The sequence below is a fragment of the Gracilinanus agilis genome, chromosome 3, assembly GCF_016433145.1.
Source record: "Gracilinanus agilis isolate LMUSP501 chromosome 3, AgileGrace, whole genome shotgun sequence".
Classification (NCBI taxonomy): Eukaryota; Metazoa; Chordata; class Mammalia; order Didelphimorphia; family Didelphidae; genus Gracilinanus; species Gracilinanus agilis.
The window spans coordinates 524,159,428-524,179,796 of record NC_058132.1 but is presented as its reverse complement, the minus strand read 5'-3'; the positions used below and the strand labels follow the sequence as shown (position 1 = coordinate 524,179,796).

The window sequence follows — 20,369 nt, the reverse complement described above, 5'->3', positions numbered from 1 at the left end:
ACACCCTACACCAAGATAAATTCAGAATGGGTGAATGACTTGAATATAAAGAAGGAAACTACAAGTAATTTAGGTGAACACAAAGTAGTATACCTGTCAGATCTCTGGGAAAGGAAAGATTTTAAAACCAAGCAAGAGTTAGAGAAAATTACAAAATGTAAATTAAATGGTTTTGATTATATTAAGCTAAAAAGCTTTTGTACAAACAAAAACAATGTAGTCAAAATCAGAAGGGAAACAACAAGTTGGGGAAAAAATCTTTATAACAAAAGACTCTGACAGGGGTCTAATTACTCAAATATACAAGGAGTTAAATCAATTGTATAAAAAATCAAGCCATTCCCGAATTGAAAAATGGGCAAGAGACATGAATAGGCAGTTTTCAGGAAAGAAATCAAAAGAATCAATAAACACATGAGAAAGTGTTCTAAATCTCTAATAATTAGAGAAATGCAAATCAAAACAACTCTGAGGTATCACCTCACACCTAGCAGATTGGCTAAAATGAAAGAAGGGGAGAGTAATAAATGCTGGAGGGGATGTGGCAAAATTGGGACATTAATGCATTGCTGGTGGAGTTGTGAACTGGTCCAACCATTCTGGCAGGCAATTTGGAACTATGCTCAAAGGACTATAAAAGTATGCCTGCCCTTTGATCCAGCCATACCATTGTTGGGATTGTACCCCAAAGAGATCATAGATAAACAGACTTGTATGAAAATATTTATAGCTGCGCTTTTTGTGGTGGCAAAAAACTGGAAAATGAGGATATGTCCTTCAATTGGGGAATGGCTGAACAAATTGTGGTATATGCTGTTGATGGAATACTATTGTGCTCAAAGGAATAATAAACTGGAGGAATTCCATGTGAACTGGAAAGACCTCCAGGAATTGATGCAGAGAGCAAAAGGAGCAGAGCCAGAAGAACACTTACACAGAGACTGATATACTTTAGTAAAATCGAATGTAATGGACTTCTGTACCAGCAGCAATGCAATGACACAGGACAGTTCTGAAGAACTTATGGTAAAGAACACTACTCACATTCAGAGAAAGAACTGCAGGAAAGGAAATAGAAGAAAAACAACTGCTTGAATGCATGGGTTGAGGTGGTTATGATTGGGGATGTGGACTCAAAACTACCACACCAATGCAACTATCAACAATTTGGAAATAGGTCTTGATCAATGACACATGTTAAAACCAGTGGAAATGTGCATCGGCCTTGGGTCGGGGGAGTGCAGGGGGGTGAAGGGGAAAGTAGGAGCATGAATCATGTAACCATGTTAAAAATGAATATTAATAAATGTTTTTAAAAAAATGTAATTTCATGAGAGCCAGACAGTACTCACCGTGCACACTGCTGTAACAGCGCCTGAAAAAAATTGACTTTATTGCTCCTGTAGAAAGAGCCAGATATGGCTCAAGAGCCATATGTTACCGATCCCTGACCTAGAGTCTGTGCATCACAGCAGAGGGTTCGGTACCTTCTCCAGTTAAGACACACTTCTGTAATGCTTCTCCATTTTCAGTTTAAATAGCTTCTCATGTACCACTTACCATTCTGTTTTACTATTGATTTGCTAAAGGTGACTCAATGTTGGCCTTCTATAATTAAATCTTTTTTATTTATTTGCCCATGAAGTTATGTGGAAGTTTTGAGAGATAACTTTATATTTAAAATCTTAATAAGAAGTATGTGTTATTGTGAAATAGTTCTTGAGTAGTAAATTGAATTTTATGTCAGAAGTCTTTTTTTCCTAATTCTAGAATGATTATAGAATTGTACATAGTAATGTAGTATTTAGTACCTTTTCAAGTACTATTTCAATATATTAATATTAAAATGACCATTAATGCTTAACATATAAATCCTGATGTTTATTTTATAAAAATATTTAGTCCCACAAATGTATTCTTAAAATATAGAATAAAATGATTCAGTATAATATTATATTTCAAAGGATAGGCATTTATTGATGATTTGTGAGATTTTGTTATCAAAATACCTTAAAATATTATGGAAACTACACAAAAAATCAAATAATTGTGAATCCTATCTTTTTTTTCAAAGATTTTTTTAAAAAAGCAATGTATTGCTTATGTAGAATAAGAACCAACATCCATAAGTATAGTCGAAGTAAGAAAGATGGCTGGTTTGTCCATGTATCAAAAGTTAATTAAATCTGAATCGCATTTTAAAGAAGCGACTATAAATTGATTTTTAAAAAATTAATTTTTTGCATGCTGATACAATTTTTAATAGTCATTTTTGATATTTTGCAATCCATGTTCTCTTCCTTCCTCCCAAACTTCCTTCTTTCCCAAGATGGCAAGTAATATGATAGAGGTTATACATGTCTTATTGTACAGTATATATTTTCACGTTCATCATGTTGTGAAAGATGCAAATTGCTTTTAAAACGATATCTAAGTCTTTAAAAATTTAGAACAAAACAATCAGTTATGGCCACTTTTTATCGTTAAAACTTTATTGTAATAGATTAAAGTAGATATTTTCCTTTCCTATATACTATAATAAATGATTTAAACAACTTTAATAGTTTATTATACTACCATATATTGATATGTCTGCTGTTATGTCAGTATGTAGGCATATAAGAGAACATAGCATTTTTTTGAGTGGTAGAGAAAGGTAATCAATGAGTGCATTATCTTAAACAGTTAGCATTATTTTGCTGAGAGAGCAGAGTGATTTTTACTTGTTTTGCTCAGTTATTGTGCATGCTAAGCATTACTCAGATAATTCTGGAGGGAAAAAAATCTGAAAGATCCATCTGTTCATTTCTGCTACACTGCGCTGATATAAGATTACGCTAATCTGGTTGCTTGTCAGGATAGGTTAGTGAAAGCAGATGACTGGATGAGGTTTAGGATGGACTAGTTCTTTGGAAAATCATAAGCTCCCTCTGTAGATGCCATGTTAAGTCTAGCAGAATAGGTTGATCACTGACCAAGTTGATGGTTTCAATCAAAACATGTATCTTAGAAAAGTTAAAAAGTTTGTTTTAAAGCTAAAAATTAGAAACTTATATTTTATCAAATGTTAATAAACAGTGAGAGAAGTTGCCTATATCATTCAGAAATACCTCTAAGAATTTGATTTTTGTTTTATATGCTTTGTAACATGCTATTTTTTCCTTTTTTTTCTCTTTTTTCCTCTTGAGTAGGTAATTTTATTTTCATTGTATGTTTTACATTTAAGAAGAATGAAGGATTAAGTGTAATTAACCTCATTTTCACTTGGGCTTGCAAATGTCCTAATTTATTTGTTTGTTTACCTTTTTTAAAAAAATGTACCTACTGACTGACAGTTCTTGACCTTGTAGGTTGAACATCCCGTCACAGAATGCATTACTGGCCTGGACCTAGTCCAAGAAATGATCCGTGTTGCTAAGGGTTACCCTCTTAGACACAAACAAGCTGATATTCCCATCAACGGCTGGGCAATTGAATGTCGAGTTTATGCTGAGGTAAAATGAGTGAAATCAAATTTTACAAACTGAGTCAAATACTTGATTGTATATCCCAGAATTGGTTGAGGATATTTATTGAAATGTTTTGTATGCATTAATTCAAGCATTTAAAATTTAGTGAAAGTAATTTATCCATCATTTCCAGAGATGATAAAGTAATTATTATGTGCTATTTAAATGAAAGTGAATAAAATACTTTAGTTGAATAACATTCTAGAAGTCCTTACATATGTGATTTTAAATACTTTCCCAGGTATTTATCCATCATTTTCAGAGATGATAAAGTAATTATTATGTGCTATTTAGATGAAATTGAATAAAATACTTTAGTTGAATAACATTCTAGAAGTCCTTACATATGTGATTTTAAATACTTTCCCAGGTATTTGGGAATGTCTTCAATATTCATTTAAAATTTTTCCTGAAACTTAATGCCATAACATATGATTTAAAAACTTTAACGATCAATTTACTTTTATTTCTTTGTAACTGTTTAATAAGATTTTTTTGTGAAAAATTACCAAACATGTATGAATTATTAATTTAATTGTCAACAAAAATACTTAGGCTAATAAGTGCATTCTCTTCTTAAATTTTTTGTATGGTGGTCTTAGCTACATGAAGTAAAGTATAGGAATTTGGTGTTTAAAAATACGTATTCATCCATTATTAAATGTTGGAACATAATGTAACTTTTTTCTGTTTTCTACTTATGGAACTCAAAGTCTTTCTATTGAAATAAAAGGTAGTGATATTATATGTTGTTTTTAGAATAACTAATACATTCAGTACATTTTGGTATCTTGGAATGCATATCTTCATTTGTTTATTGTTGCTTTTAATATCTGACATATTTTGGCTATTGCCATTATTTCTTTTTTTGTTTTATTTTGGTAATCATAAAGCAGTTATAACTGAATATATATTTCGTAGGATGCAAGTATCACTTTTTTGGATCTCGTGTGAATTATTAAATGTCATCTTGAATGAGTTAAATTGTTGATTTTATTTTTTAAAAATATGCTTAGGCCACTACTTTCATTACCCTTAATGCGTATCTGTTTTGTTGTTTATTTTAAGTTATTTTAATTTTTTAAAATGTGTTTCTGATATGTTTTAGGATGCTCAGAATTTTACCAATATTTAGCAAAGTAAGATGAGACTAATGTTGATCTTTATCCATCATATTTCTCTTTAGTTTTTAATGAACCTGTAAGTCATATGTAATATATGCCACATATAATCGTAAGTCACATGCGATAGAAAGACAATAATGCCCTAGATTGAATTATTTGGAAAAATAGTGTAAGCTAAAACTGTACTGCCTATAGGGGCTCTGTTTTATAATGATTAAACCTTTACTTCAAATTACTAAGAATATTGCATTCTTCTGTTTGAATTTTTAGGATCCATACAAGTCTTTTGGTTTACCCTCTATTGGCAAATTGTCTCAGTATGAAGAGCCATTACATCTTCCTGGTGTAAGTCATTCAGTCTTTAATATTGAGTGAGCATTTAAAATTATATTAATCGTATGATTTAAAGTGAAGAAATTTAAAGACCAAAGTTTTGGATTATAGAAACCAGTTAAACTCAGGAGATAATAAAATTCTTTTTAGATGCCTGCACTCTGTGCTAGGAAAGTGCGGAAGCATTTGGAGTAAAGATATTTAGTTTCTTTTTGAGGTGACAGAAATATGAGAAAATACTTTTGTTCATCTTCACATTATAATTTGTTCTTATCACATAACTCTTCAGACCAAATAAAATTTGTAGATATTATGAAATGACATTCAAATTCCAAATCAACTGTAACTGCATTGGGAAAGTAGTGTGTGCTCATTTAAAACAAATGTAATTTGCTGTAGTTAAAGAAAGATGGTTGTTTAATTGTACATATATGCTACAATACCATCTATACTCAATAAATTTCTAAAATTGTTTTTGCTGCACAAAAAGAACAAGAATTTGTAATCAAAGTAATCAAAGTAATAAGTGTATATAAATGACACTGTCAGCTTGTGGAGTGACAAGGCTGTACCATCTGTGAATATGATTATTTACTCTGATTACTTAAATGGAATATGGTGAAAGATTACAGAAAGAATGCTAAATTTGAAGATGTTATTGAATATATGATTTATTTCACTTTTTAAATTGTTTTTGCCCATGTGTTTTCTAAAGGGACTTGACCCTTTTGAGGCTTAGAGGCTTCATGCTGTGTTCAAAGCCCAAAAGGAAAAAATGGTAAAGATTTAACTGGCATTATATGACATTAAATAGTAGTTAAGAAAATAAGTGTCATGGGGACATATCTAAACATTTTTTTAATCAAACAAAAAAAGTATTAAATAAGAATTTACAGTGATTACTCTGGTAGTTAGAAGTTTTCACCATGTTGTAAGAGCTAACAGGATGTCAAACATTTTGCCCTTGCAAGTTTTTGCAATTTGCAATTTTCAAACGTGAGACCTGTTGAAAGTACAAGTGATAATGGACAAACTATACCCCCTACAGTCTTTGTCCCACCAAATCTTTCTTCAATTAATGCTGCAGCAGGAGTTTTATGTAATAACATTTGCGCTTGTGAGCCATCCATAGAAAGAAAAAACAATTAAAATGCCTTAAATGTTCTGCTTACTGCTGTTATTTGCTTGTGTGAATGTTGCATGTCAGCTAAATGGACCAAGGAATAGATAAAGTGATTGGGTGCAGGAGAGTGCACACTAAGCTTTGTCTATCATTATTGCTGGGAGCAATCAAATTGATGCCAGCAGGACAGTAGATGCGTTGACAGCTGTAATTATGTATCTCCATGGTGATCACTTTTGGCCTGTCATGGAAGCCCACGAGTCCCCTCCCTTGCAAGCATTTAATCAGATTGGGCTGTCACTTGTCAGGTAGACATGGCGGGCTGGGAGTTGTGCTTAGGGGGAGAGGTGAATTGAAAATGAAGGGTGGGAGATGCCTGATAGCTTCACGTAGTCCATCTCTGGTACTGAAGAAAGAAATTTTTAATTATGCTAGAGGCTTCTGAGCAATGGTTTGAGGATCTCATATGGAGTTGCTGGGGTGTTTTCTTCTTTTTTCTTTTCCTTTTTATAGTTTTCTTTTTTCTGCCTTATTAAAAATATATGAGTTTGTTTTTCTGACCAGAACATTTTGGTCTTTGGGGGGATATTAGGATATATACTTTACAGAATTAATTGGGCTTTTAATAAATTTTGATTTGTATTCTTTTTAAAACACAATTTTTATTCTGTATCAAAGTTGCAGATTTAATTTTGCATTTCTGATCCCAAAATTTTTTTTTAAAAATAATATTTTCAGTGTAAACTTTTGTTCTGCCCTGATATAGCTCTAATCAATCATATTAGGGTTTACATTTTGAAATATTTGATGCCTAATTTTTTTAGCTTTGGTTATTTCAATGTCATGTTGATTTGTTTTAGCTTTACAAGAAAAGATAACATTGAATAGTGTAGAGATCATGGGACTTGGTATTAGAAGATCCAAATTTCAGTCTGTTTTTTTACTAGCTGCTTGGTCTTAGACAATTCACTTTACCCTCAGAGACTTTTCTGTAAAATGGGTTAGTGATAATTCACCAAAAACCTCTGAGAATTGTTAAAAAGAACAAAATACTATCTCTCCTATATCTATCTATCTATCTATCTATCTATCTATCTATCTATCTATCTATGAATAGTAATTTTTTTTTACTATTTGGCATGTTGGATTTACTGCACATAGCACTGAAATAACATGACATGTGCCTTTATTAATTCAGAATTTAGAAATTTTTTGGTAGATTATCATGGGACTTCTTAACACTACTGGGTAATCTCATCTTAAATGATGCTGTCAAGAGTTTCCTTAATCTTTATGATTCTTTGTTATACATCATCTTTTAGAATCCATTTTATATTAAAGTATAGACAATAAAATTAAGTGAGATTAAGTTTATTTTGAACATTGATAACATAAATAAAATTAAAGTCAAAGTAAAAAGTTTTTGACTTAGTTTGGCACTTCTAAAATTTTCTTCACCTATGAGAAATATACTTTTTTTAAAAAGATCATCAGATTTATAAGGTTACCTCTAAAGCCATTTTGTCATATAACCAAGAAAATTAAAGACTTAATGATAACTTCGGGGTCGTGTTGCCAAGTTGAGAAGTTGCATTTTGAAGAAATTTAAATATTGGAATAATTCAGTATTATTTTAAAAATAATCATCTTTATTTCTTCAGTTTTTAGAATATTATTATGCATTTGGTAGAACTCCCATTTTATCTTCTTCAAGAATAAATTGTGTTTTTATTTTAAAATTGTTGCATTGCTATAGTTAAAATTCATTTCTGATTATGTTTTCACGTAAATATAGGTATATATGAAGTTTTTCTCTATATTTGCAAGCATAGGTATTAGAATATGGTCTCTATATATGTTTTTATGTTGTTTTAAACATTTTGAGTGAAGCATAGTTAACAAAAAGAATTAAATCTGTTAGTTTATCATTTGGTGTCATTTGTATAATAAAGCCATCATCCTACCCTCATGTGGATATCCTAGACAAGAGGTTCTACATGTGGTCCCTTGATAATTGCCTAAATTAAAATATTAAAGGCCTAACAGCCGCTGTGTTGACCTTTTTCTGCCTTGCTGCAGACAGATGAGCTGCTGTTTATTAGAAAGGTTTCTTCCCACAGGTGAAGATCTATGTGAGGTTCTAGTCTTTTCTTCCCATCCCCTTTACAATATTGCGTATCAAAGTCCTGCTGTTCTAGCAACTTCCAATGAATCCCTCTGTTCTCAAGATCCCTAGGATATGTCTCTCAGTCTTGAATATTTTGACTAGCTTTAAAATACTTCACATTCCAAAACTCAACAGCAACAATTTAATAAATATTTATTCCCCAGCAACTGCTCATTTAAAAAGTTTTATGTGACTAACCTTATGGCCACACTGATGAAATCAAACTGAGAGATGAAAACAAGAATCAGAAATATACTAACTTGTTGGCTGGTTAACAGCAATCAGATTCTTCAAAAGAATTTTTTGAACTTGTGCTAGTTTTTTTTCTCTCTCTCTCATGAAAATTGCAGAGTCAGAGCTTTAATTGGGGCTATGTCCTTACAAAGCAAAGCCATGAATAAAACTGTGTAAACATTAAAGCCTGCACAACAGCAATAGAAAAAAAAAAGTATTTTACAGTTGAGAGGGTGAAGCAGAAAAAGAAAGTGTTACAGACTTGAAAGCCACAGGACTTGTATTCCTGTAATAAGCTGAGAAACTGATAAGCAGTGCTCTCAAGTTCCTGCTGAATATGCCTTAGTCTTATCTCTATTGGAGCTTTAGAAGAGTACTGTGGGGAATGTGCTTTAGAAGGGGCCACTCTTTCCAGGCTTCAGGTGGAAGAAACCAACAAATACTTTAAAATTCATTCCAAAATGCTGCTTACTTTATAAAAGCATTTTGCTAGATGTCTGTATTGTGCTGCTCTTTGTAGTCCTTCCTTGGAGTGAAAACAAATAATTTGTTGTACTGTATTTTTAAAGATCAATAGTGATTTGGCTAAAAAGTAGCTTTAGATTGCTTTTGTTTTTTCCTTGCTGGAAAAATTTTAATTCAGAGTAAGTAATAAATAGGTGTTCCCCCTTAAAATAGAGAGAAATCTTAAAGCATTTTGCATAAATGAATGTTTACTTTTTAATTTTCCAATTTAAAAAAGTTCATAGAATGTGGAGTCATTTTCATTACTTTTTTTTTCCTTTCCCTTTTTCCTAGGTCCGAGTTGACAGTGGGATCCAACCAGGAAGTGATATTAGCATTTATTATGATCCAATGATATCAAAAGTTAGTTCCTTGTCTTTTTCGTCTCCTTTGACTTTTTTACTCAAAAGACAATGTGTTTAATTGTAAATTTTTCAGATTTCACTTTTATGTGAATCATGTGATACCTAATTATTTGAAATATGAATTGCAAAACAATAATGGTGAAAACAAATAATTATTTTTCCTTTTACAGAAATGTTAGTGCCTTATTAGTTTTGGTTTTTTTCTTTAGTCAGTAAAAAAATACTTTGAATGATAAGCAGTGTAGTTTTATTTTGTGTGCATACTACTAAGTAAATATATATGTATATTTGGTAATAAAATATTGAAATAAATCCTAATAATTGCACAAAAGGAAAAACTGGTAAATCATAAATGACCAGGGACCAAGGAAGTAACAAAATTGCTCTTTTTCTCATATGTTTAGCTAGCAGTACATATTGTATACAAATGGCTTTTTGCCATTTTGTAATTAATAAAAAATTTTACACGTAGCTGATTACTTAATTAACTGACTTGTCAAAAGTTTGTACCTCATTTATATAAGAGAGTAGAAGTATTTCCTTCATTCTCTTTAGGTCTATACCATTAATAGTAGCTAGAGGATCTATCTGTGAAGTATTTAGAACAGTTGTTTTTGTTTTTGTTTGAAAAAGGAAAATGAGAAATGTGAATTCACTGAAAGTAGTAGTATTCTTTAGATCTCAATAAGGGAAATAATCACTATTTTTAGAAAATCTTTATTTGCTATGATGAGATGGACTTTATCCCTGAAGGCTCCACATACACGAAATAACTTGTCAGAATTTGGTATAATGTTTATAAAGAGTTTAACATTATTCTTTCATGGAAACAATGATGTTTATTCATTATTCTGAAAGGAATTTAGTTTGATCCCTATACATTAAATAGTTCCAATTCTAATGCCAAAGTTGTATTTCTTACATGTATTTACATGTATTTCTTAATTAAATAGGTTCTAGGTATGTTTTACCTGTATATATAAAACACATTTTAAAAATTTAAATATTATAGTGTTTCATTTACAGAGTTGCATAAATGTGCATGTCTTTAAGTAAATTTAACTAAGTTTAACTGTATTTCTCTTTTAGAAATTTGTAGGTGCAAAAATCTTAGCATAATGATTATATTCCATGTAATTAAAATTTTACAGGCAGAAAAGATAGTGTATGAAAGAAGCAAAAATATTATCAATAAAACAAAAACCTAAGATTTCAATATTATGGGCAGCTGATGTCTATCAGAGATAGCAAAACTTTTAAAAATAGATATTATCTCTCTCTCTCTTAACTTTATCCACGTCATTTGAGTACTCACACTAAAGTTCGGATAGAAAGGTCCATAAAATTGCTAATCTCAATAAATGCCTTAAATAATGCCATTTTCAGAGTTCATTTATTAAAACTGATACATCTAAAATGATAATTTAAGAATACATACATTTGCTAAAAAATAATTTACAGGATATTTTTATTCTAGGCCTGACTTTGACTGATTTGTTTACACTCTTTATTGGAACATAAAGAGATAATTGATTATCTAAAATTTAATTTTTTAAAAGTATTTAGTAGGCTATAAAGAATAATTAGTAAGGCTATAGCATCCTACCTCCATATTTGCCTACTCAGCAGGGTGTATAAAGCAAGAGAACTTCTTATGCCTGGGCATTTATACTAGATGGCCAGGAAACTTTATCAGTGGTTTGAACCTTAGACCCCTGAACCAACCAAGTCTCACGGACAGCTTCATTTTCTTTTTGGTGAAAACTACCATATCCTACATGAGATAGATGTTCCCTTTATCAGATCAGACAAGTGTCAACATTTTGAATCAGATTTTAATTATATTATAATGGTCTATAGAAAAAACCAATAGTCCTGAAAGACATAGCTGGATCTTTATATTAATTAGATTTCAGCTTGCATACTTATTTTCTGTAAAAATAATGTACAACACCATGTAACACATATATACACATATACATGTGCCTAAAAGGAATTTTTAGAAAATTTTTACAGTGTATATGTGAACATTTTTATTAGAGTAAGTTGTCGTATTTTTCTTAAATAGTTGATCTAAGTACATCATTTATTTTTGCATTTAGTTAATTTCTTATGGTTCTAATAGAACTGAAGCACTACAGAGAATGGAAGCAGCTCTGGATAATTACGTCATTCGAGGTAACTACAAAAATGTGGGTTTCTCTTATGGTATTCTTATGTGGTATATTGGTATCCAAGACCTGGGTTAAAAATGTAGCAATTAGCAAATCAAATAAAAGTTTTCTTTATAGTTGCAATTTGAAATAGAAAAGGCATGTGTTAACAACATGATTAATTATAGGTATATTTCACTTATTTAGCATTAATAAGATTTTACACATGAACTCTCAATTTAAAGTATTTAAACTTACAATTTATATTTTATGCTATAGATTGTTAGAAAATTATAAATTTGAATGTATTATCTTAAAGGTTCAGTGAAATGAAAAGAGTTCATCCTTTTGAAAAATTACAAACTTATTTTAACTGGTTAATTTGTGGTTCTTGCCTGCTACAGGGTATTTTTCTAGGTTTGGTCATAAAGAATTTTTTAAAAAATATTTCACTTAATTTATTTGTTTTTTAAACTCTTACCTTCTGTCTTAGAATACTGAGTATTGATTCTAAGGCAGAAAAGTAGTAAGGGCTAGGCAAAGGAGGTTAAGTGACTTGCCCAGGATCACACAGATCTGATCTCAGATTTGAACCCAAGTGCTCCTGTCTCAAAGTATCACTGAAACCACTGAGCTACCTAGCTGCCCACTATGAAGTTAAAACATATTTTTAATTGTATCGAACATTTACGGAAATATTTTAAATATTTAATCTTAATAAAGTTCACAAATTTAGACTAGTTTGGGGACATGTCAGAATTAAAGAAAAATTTGTCTTTCTTTTAATTCTTCCTCATAACTAAGAAGAATCTTTCTCCCTCCATTTTGGTGATTCTCCATCTCTTTTTCTCCTCAACTTATTTGTCTCCCCTCTCCTCTATTTCAATTCTAATCATCACATTTAATTATAAAAGTAATACTGATGGTAGGAAAGCAGGAGTCTGAATTCCTATCAGAGACAATATTTAAGTGCCAGAGGTAGTTAAGTTCAGATAGTCAGAAATAGATCCTGCATAGGAATGAATGATGTCTGGCTTTTACTAGTCTTCAGAATGAAGTTTATGAGAAGAACTTAATAATGATAAAAAGGGCTCCCAGGATAGAGTGTTATACCAGAATTGAAAGGGTATAGGAACTGAGGGAACTTTCAGGATGAAATTTGATTGTTGGTCACTAGGATGGCCCTGTGACCTTTGTTAGTTCCTAAATATCTGACACTTTGAATTTATCACTGGGTTAGAGTGACATCACCATAGACCCTGCCCCCAACATCTGAGTCTTTGATTTCTCCTCTCAGTGTCAGTGACAGGTATGTGGTCCTATATTTTGCCTAGGGCCTGAATTCAAGATACCCTCTCCAGAGTGATAGATGTGCCTGTTTTATTCTAAGATATATAACTGCAGTCCTTTCCCAACACTATCCTACAGGAAAAGTCCAGGTCACTTGTTTATGTGTTGAATTTGTGACCTGGGACTGGAAATACAACATGCTACCTCTAGGTGTTTTGAATTTTTCCCTTTGTATTCCTCTCCAGAGATAGAACAATTTATTTCGTTACTTTTGTTTCTTTCCATTGTAGTTTTATTTATTTTCCTTTCTTGAGTCTCTGTTAGAGATGTTTATAAATCAAGTAATTGTCCACTTTTTGGTGGAAAATGTTAGGAATGTTTCAAATGTGACTGACTCTTATGAATGAATCTACATCTTTTTTTCATAGATGATTAGGCTCAGGTTTGCTGGTTATGCCCTTTTGGATTTTATCTTGGGTTCCCTTGATGTTTAGGATACTCTTCCCTTCTGAAGTTTCCATTGGTTAGAAAATAGTCTTGTGTTAATTTCCTTTATATTTTTGAAACCTTTTCTTTTATTCACCTTTAGAATTTATTGTTCATCTTTGTTAGTTGTGAAATTTAATTAAGTTGTCTTCAAGTTTACCCATAGGGGTATTTAAAAAAAATTTTTCCCCCCTGGACGTTTCTTATGGAGTCTTTCAACTGGTACTTTGTTTTTTGTGTTTAGAAGTGCTGGGCAATTTTCTTATTTCTTATACATGGTATTTAGGGTTTTTTATTTTTACTGTTCTTCTAGTAAGCTTATAGTCCTTAATTGTCTCCTTAGTGTTGTCCTCTTCTAGTTTTATCTAAGTGGTCTCAGGATTATATAGTTTAGTTGATTCTCATGTCAAGTTTCTTAAAAAAACAAAAACAAAACAACCTTACCTGCCATCTTAGAACCAAGAGGAAGTTTTGGTTCCAAGGCAAAAGAGTGGTAAGGGCTAGGCAATTGGAGTTAAGTGACTTGTCCAGGGCCACAGAGCTAGGAAGTGTCCAGGGCCAGATTTGAACCTAGGACCTCCCATCTCTAGACTTGGCTCTCAATCAACTGAGCCACCCACCAGTCTACCCTCTATTCCAACCTTTCTTTAGACTTGTTTTAGCCTCTACTTCTTTTCATTTTTATATGTGGCAATACTGCTTCTAAAAGTCAATTATCTTTTACTTCATAGTGTTTTGCAAATGAGTTTGTATCATAAATCTTTCATGCCCTTAGCTACCATTTCTTTCCCCTTGACAAGTATATCATGTTTGCTGACTAAGGTGGTTTCTAGGCTCTTTTAACCTCTTCATTGGGGCAACACTTTTATATTGATATAATGGATCCAGAAAATATGAACAAATTAATTTACTGTCTAATGTGTAGTTTCAAATGAATATTTCTGGCTTATTTTGAGTATCTTCTGTTTCTCTTGGTTGATTTTTGTTTTACTGTAGCATGCTATGGTTTGTAGCTTTTATACTTTAGAAATATATTGCTATAATAAATTATGATACTTATATCATATCACTCTCTTGCAAGAGATTTTTCATTTTGATCTGATATAGTATAGCATCTCATTTAAATATGAAACCGTTACCTACTTTTCTATCAGATTATGTGTGACCTCTAAGGAGGTCTTTTCTCATTTTAAATCTACTATTCTTAGGGGGCAGCTGGGTAGCTCAGTGGATTGAGAGTCAGGCCTAGAGACGGGAGGTCCTAGGTTCAAATCCGGCCTCAGACACTTCCCAGCTGTGTGATCCTGGGCAAGTCACTTGACTCCATTGCCCACCCTTACCACTCTTCCACCTATGAGCCAATACACAGAAGTTAAAGGTTTAAAAAAAAAGAAAAAATCTACTATTCTCTCTTCTTACATGTTTTATTCCTCCTGTACTCTGAAACTAAATGGATTATTAGAATCGTTCTTGCTTTGTGCTTCTAGTTAAATTTTTTATGTATCAGCCTCTAAGGATATAATGTTATATTTTGTTAGAGATTGCCAGTCACTACAGTTCATAATCCATCCCAAATGTCTTTCTATAGGTAGAAAGAATTCTCATTAAGTATCTTTCAGTGTAAAAATAGACTTATCAATGTTAGCTCTAAATTTCTTCTCGAAATATCAAGTCTTCTCTCCAAAAGAATCTCTTCCTCACATTCCAGATACACTTGACCTTACATATCTGACTCATTTTTTCCTTAAAAGCATGTAGTAATTTTTTTATGCTTTCATTTAATATGCTTAAGACAATCACCTGAGGGTATACTTGATAGTAATTTTCTCTTAGGCGGTCATCTAAAGATGTGATTAGAAATACTGCCTTTCCCCCCTAAGAGTTCTCACTATAAGAAGATGCCTTATTTGCAAACTTCTGCAAATACCTCCAGGTTCTTATTAAGTAACTCTTGATCAAAGATAAATTCTGTTCATATATATATATATATATTTAAAATAAATTTCTTTACCTGTAAAGGAAATGACTGGGAAAGACAAGATTCTTAGCATAATTGGTGTAATAGAAGTTTGGATGTTATATTAAATCAATGGTTAACTGATCTCCCAGTTACATGAGAGACAAATGAATATAAAATCTGTTTATTATTATAAAGTCTAATTTAGAGTCAGAAAAAAAGAGTTTACAGTAAGGAAGAAGATTAAAAGGAGTAAGGGATATTGTTGACATGAAGTTTAAGGTATTACAGTACAATGACAGATATGATATTTGCAACTCAAAATAAGAACATTGAAATTTGTTATGAATATAATTAATCTGGAGGCTTATTACCAGATTCACAGACAAGGAGGGAGGAAGGAAAGGAGAGAGAGAGAGAGAGAGAGAGAGAGGGAGAGAGAGAGAGAGAGAGAGAAAGAGAGAGAAAGAGAGGCTGACTCAGCCTTTTTAATTTTAAGGATAGCTCTGATTCTCCATTTAGCTGGCTCAGACTTGCCAGAGATGGTCAGATATGATAAGAAGCAGATGGTACAGCTGAAGAGACCATTCATTCAAAATAGAAGCAAAAAGCCCCACCCCCTTTCCTCGCTCTTTACTCTTTCCTCCATGGTGACTTTACTAGTGTAATATCATTTCTTCTGTGCAAAATGGAGAGCAGAATGATTGACATTTGGCAGTTTGGAACTTAGAATCAACCAAGCCTGCTGCAAGGGCAAAAGTCTGTTGCTGCCAGACTATAAATAGCAGGATTTGGGACCAAAAGCTCTCTCAATTTGGAGAAGGGATTTGGGGGAGGTTTGGTTGGGAGTTAGGTAGGCCAAATCAATTTAGGATACCTACATCCAGCTCTGATCAGTACGATACCCTCAATTTTGGTGTGACTCTATACTATACATCCTAATTAATTGATCATCTAAGAAAAAGCAATATAAATACCATCAAACAACCTGGTTCAGGTTAAGCAGCCTGGCCTGGTCAAGTTGCAACTGAGAAAAGCAAACCTCTTTTACGGCTAATCTCAAACCCTGACTACCTTTGATTTGATATCACCTGACCATCTGTAGCTTTAGCCAAGGATTCCCTTTATACCTCTTTCCTTCAGTTCCCTTTTTCCCTTTCCCTAAGTCTGTTATCATTAAATCTTGAAACTTACTTAGGTGGATGTCATTCTTACCCAAAGGATCATCAAATATCTCCTTGGGTATCTGAAGGAAGAGGGATTACTCAAACTAAAGTTAAGCCTCAGTCACTAGTGTTATCCATTGTTGGAGCCAGGATAAGCAGTCAAAGAAGCTGTGTGATCTAACCTCTACAGTCTCTTTACTTGATTACTTATTCCTGGGACACTGTTATATTGAAGCTGGTTGTATTAGTTTATTCACAAATACTCCTGTGGGGTCCTTAGTGTTCACTCAGCTTCAGCTCCTCATACCATCAGAAGACCTTGTGTCATCCATTATCCTTAGTGTTCACTCAGCTTCAGCTCCTCATACCATCAGAAGACCTTGTCTTCTTTATCCTATAACAGTCATATAACACTGGCTCTAACATGGTGATGCTTAATATGTTCACGTTGACTCTGGCCAGTTCTTTGCTACCACAAAAAGAACTGCTATAAATATTTTAGAATATATAATTTCTTTTCCTTTGTCATCATAGGAAGTAAATTTAACAGTAATATTACTAGGTCAAAAGCTATACCCAGTTTTATAAACTCTTTGAGTATAATTCCAGATTGCTTTCCAAAATTGTTGGGTTTAGTTCATACTTCTACCAACAATGTAGTAATGTCCTTATTTTCCCATATCCTTTCCAATATTTATCATTTTTCTCTTTTTTCATTTTAGCCAATCTAAAATTGAGATTGATATCCCAGTTATTTTGATTTGAATTTCTCTAATCAATAATGATTTAGAGCAATTTTCATGTATCTATGATTTTGTGATTCATATAGCTTTTATTTCTTCATACAGAAACTATCTGTTCATATCTTTTAACCATTTATCAATATGGGAATTGCTTATATATTAGACAAAATTCTCTCTATATTTTTTTATTTATTAAATTTTATTTAATTGATTATCTAAGAAGTTTTTTCCCGTGGTTACATGATTCATGTTCTTTTGCTCCCTTCCTCCCACCCCCTCCTGTAACCAACATGTAATTCCACTAGGTTTTACATGTGTCATTGATCAAGATTCTATATATTTAAATATGAGACCTGTATCCAAGAAACTGTCTCTAAATTTTTTCCCCAAATTTATTGCTTTACTTCTTTTTTTTAATTTTTTTAAATAATTTTTATTTTTAGAAAAAATTTCCCTGGTTACATAAGTCATGTTTTTACTTTACCCTTCACCTCCTTCACACACACTCCCATCCCCCAACTACCCCCTCCCCCCCACCTTAGCTAATTCACATTTCCACTGGTGTGGTCAGTGAAGACTTATTTACAAATTATTTATAGTTACATGGGTGTGGTCTTTTCAGGTCTACTTCCCCAATCATGTTCTCATCAACCCAAGTGTCCAGGCAGTTGTTTTTCTTTTGTGTTTCTACTCCTGCAGTTCTTCCTCTGAATGTGGATAGTGTTCCTTTCCATAAATCCCTCCGAATTGTCTTGGGTCATTGCATTGCTGCTAGTACAGATGTCCATTACATTCGATTTTACCATAATATATCAGTCTCTGTGTACAATGTTCTTCTGGCTCTGCTCCTTTCACTCTGCATCAATTCCTGGAGGTCTTTCCAGTTCACATGGAATTCCTCCAGTTTATTATTCCTTTGAGCACAATAGTATTCCATCACCAGCATATACCACAATTTGCTCAGCCATTCCCCAATTGAAGGACATACCCTTGCTTTCCAGTTTTTTGCCACCACGAAGTGCACTGCTATATATATTTTTGTGCAAGTCTGTTTATCTATGATCTCTTTGGGGTACAAACCCAGCAATGGTAAGGCTGGATCAAAAAGGGCAGGCATTCTTTTATCTCTCTTTGGGCATAGTTCCAAATTGCCCTCCAGAATGGTTGGATCAGTTCACAACTCCACCAACAGTGCATTAATGTCACAATTTTGCCATATCCAACATTCATTACTTTCCCCTGCTATCATTTTAGCCAATATGCTAGGCGTGAGGTGGTACCTCAGAGTTGTTTTGATTTGCATTTCTCAAATTATTAGAGTTTTAGAACACTTTCTCATGTACTTATTGATACTTTTTATTTCTTTATCTGAAAATTGCCTATTCATGTCGCTTGCCCATTTTTTAATTGGGGAATGGCTTGATTTTTTTATACAATTGATTTAGCTCCTTGTATATTTGAGTAATTAGACCTCTGTCAGAATTTTTTGTTATAAAGATTTTTTCCCAGTTTGTTGTTTCCCTTCTGATTGTGGTTGCATTGTTTTCCCTTGTACAAAAACTTTTTAATTTAATATAATCAAACTTATTTATTTTACATTTTCTAATTTTCTCTAACTCTTGTTTGGTTTTAAAATCTTTCCTTTCCCAGAGATCTGACAAGTATACTATTCTGTGTTCACCTAAATTACTTGTAGTTTCCTTCTTTATATTCAAGTCTTTAACCCATTCTGAATTTATCTTGGTGTATGGTGTGAGATGTTGATCTAAACCTAATCTCTCCCATATTGTTTTCCAATTTTCCCAGCAGTTTTTGTGAAATAGTGGATTTTTGTCCCAAAAGTTGGGCTCTTTGGGTTTATCATACATTGTCTTGCTGATGTCATTAACCCCAAGTCTATTCCACTGATCCTCCCCTCTATCTCTTAGCTAGTACCATATTGTTTTGATGACTGCTGCTTTATAGTATAGTTTAATATCTGGTACTGCTAGGCCCCCTTCCTTCACATTTTTTTTATTATTTCCCTTGATATTCTTGATCTTTTGTTTTTCCAAATGAAATTTGTTATAGTTTTTTCTAATTCAGTAAAGAAGCTTTTTGGTAGTTTGATAGGTATGGCGCTAAATAGGTAAATTAATTTGGGTAGAATGGTCATTTTTATTATGTTAGCTCGTCCTACCCATGAGCAACCAATGGCTTTCCAATTGTTTAGATCCAGTTTTATTTGTTTGGAAAGTGTTTTGTAGTTGTTTCCATATAATTCCTGTATTTGTTTTGGTAGGTAGATTCCTAAGTATTTTATATTGTCTAGGATGATTTTAAATGGTGTTTGTCTTTCTACCTCTTGCTGCTCTAATGGAAATGTATAGAAATGCTGATGATTTATGTGCATTTATTTTGTATCCTACAACGTTGCTAAAGTTGTTGATTATTTCTACTAGCTTCTTAGTTGATTCTCTAGGATTTTTTAAGTAGACCATCATATCATCTGAAAACAGTGATAGCTTAGTCTCCTCCTTGCCTATTTTAATACCTTCAATTTCTTTTTCTTCTCTAATTGCTATTGCTAGTGTCTCTAGTACAATGTTAAATAAAAGAGGTGATAATGGCCATCCTTGTTTCACACCTGATCTTATTGCAAGGCTTCTAATTTATCCCCATTGCATATGATGCTTGTTGATGGTTTAAGATATATACTGTTTATTATTTTTAGGAAAGAACCTTCTATTCCTATACTTTCTAGTGTTTTCAGTATGAATGGGTGTTGTATTTTGTCAAAGGCTTTTTCTGCATCTATTGAGATTATCATGTGGTTTTTGTTAGTTTGCTTGTTGATTTGGTCAATTATGTGGATGGCTTTCCTAATGTTGAACCATCTTTGCATTCCTGGTATAAATCCCACCTGATCATGATGAATAACCCTCTTTATCACTCACTGGAGTCTTTTTGCTAGTATTTTCTTTAAGATTTTTGCATCTATATTCATTAAAGTGATTGGTCTATAATTTTCTTTCTCTGTTTTTGATTTGCCTGGCTTTGGAATCAGTACCATATTTGTGTCATAAAAGGAGTTTGGTAAGATTCCTTCTTTGCTTATTATATCAAATAATTTGTATATTATTGGGATTAATTGTTCTTTGAATGTTTGATAGAATTCACTTGTGAATCCATCAGGCCCTGGTGATTTTTTCTTAGGGAGTTCTTTAATGGCCTGT

General features: G+C 32.4%; 1 protein-coding gene across 1 annotated transcript in view; it reads left to right on the top strand.

The window, feature by feature from the left end:
* Nucleotides 1-20,369, top strand: part of PCCA (propionyl-CoA carboxylase subunit alpha) — a 618,789-nt gene that overhangs the window by 279,116 nt on the left and 319,304 nt on the right. The window contains exons 12-15 of the mRNA XM_044669343.1: nt 3,351-3,494; nt 4,904-4,978; nt 9,289-9,357; nt 11,462-11,537. Coding sequence (XP_044525278.1) covers nt 3,351-3,494; nt 4,904-4,978; nt 9,289-9,357; nt 11,462-11,537 — 364 coding nt within the window. The remainder of the gene's footprint in view (nt 1-3,350; nt 3,495-4,903; nt 4,979-9,288; nt 9,358-11,461; nt 11,538-20,369) is intronic.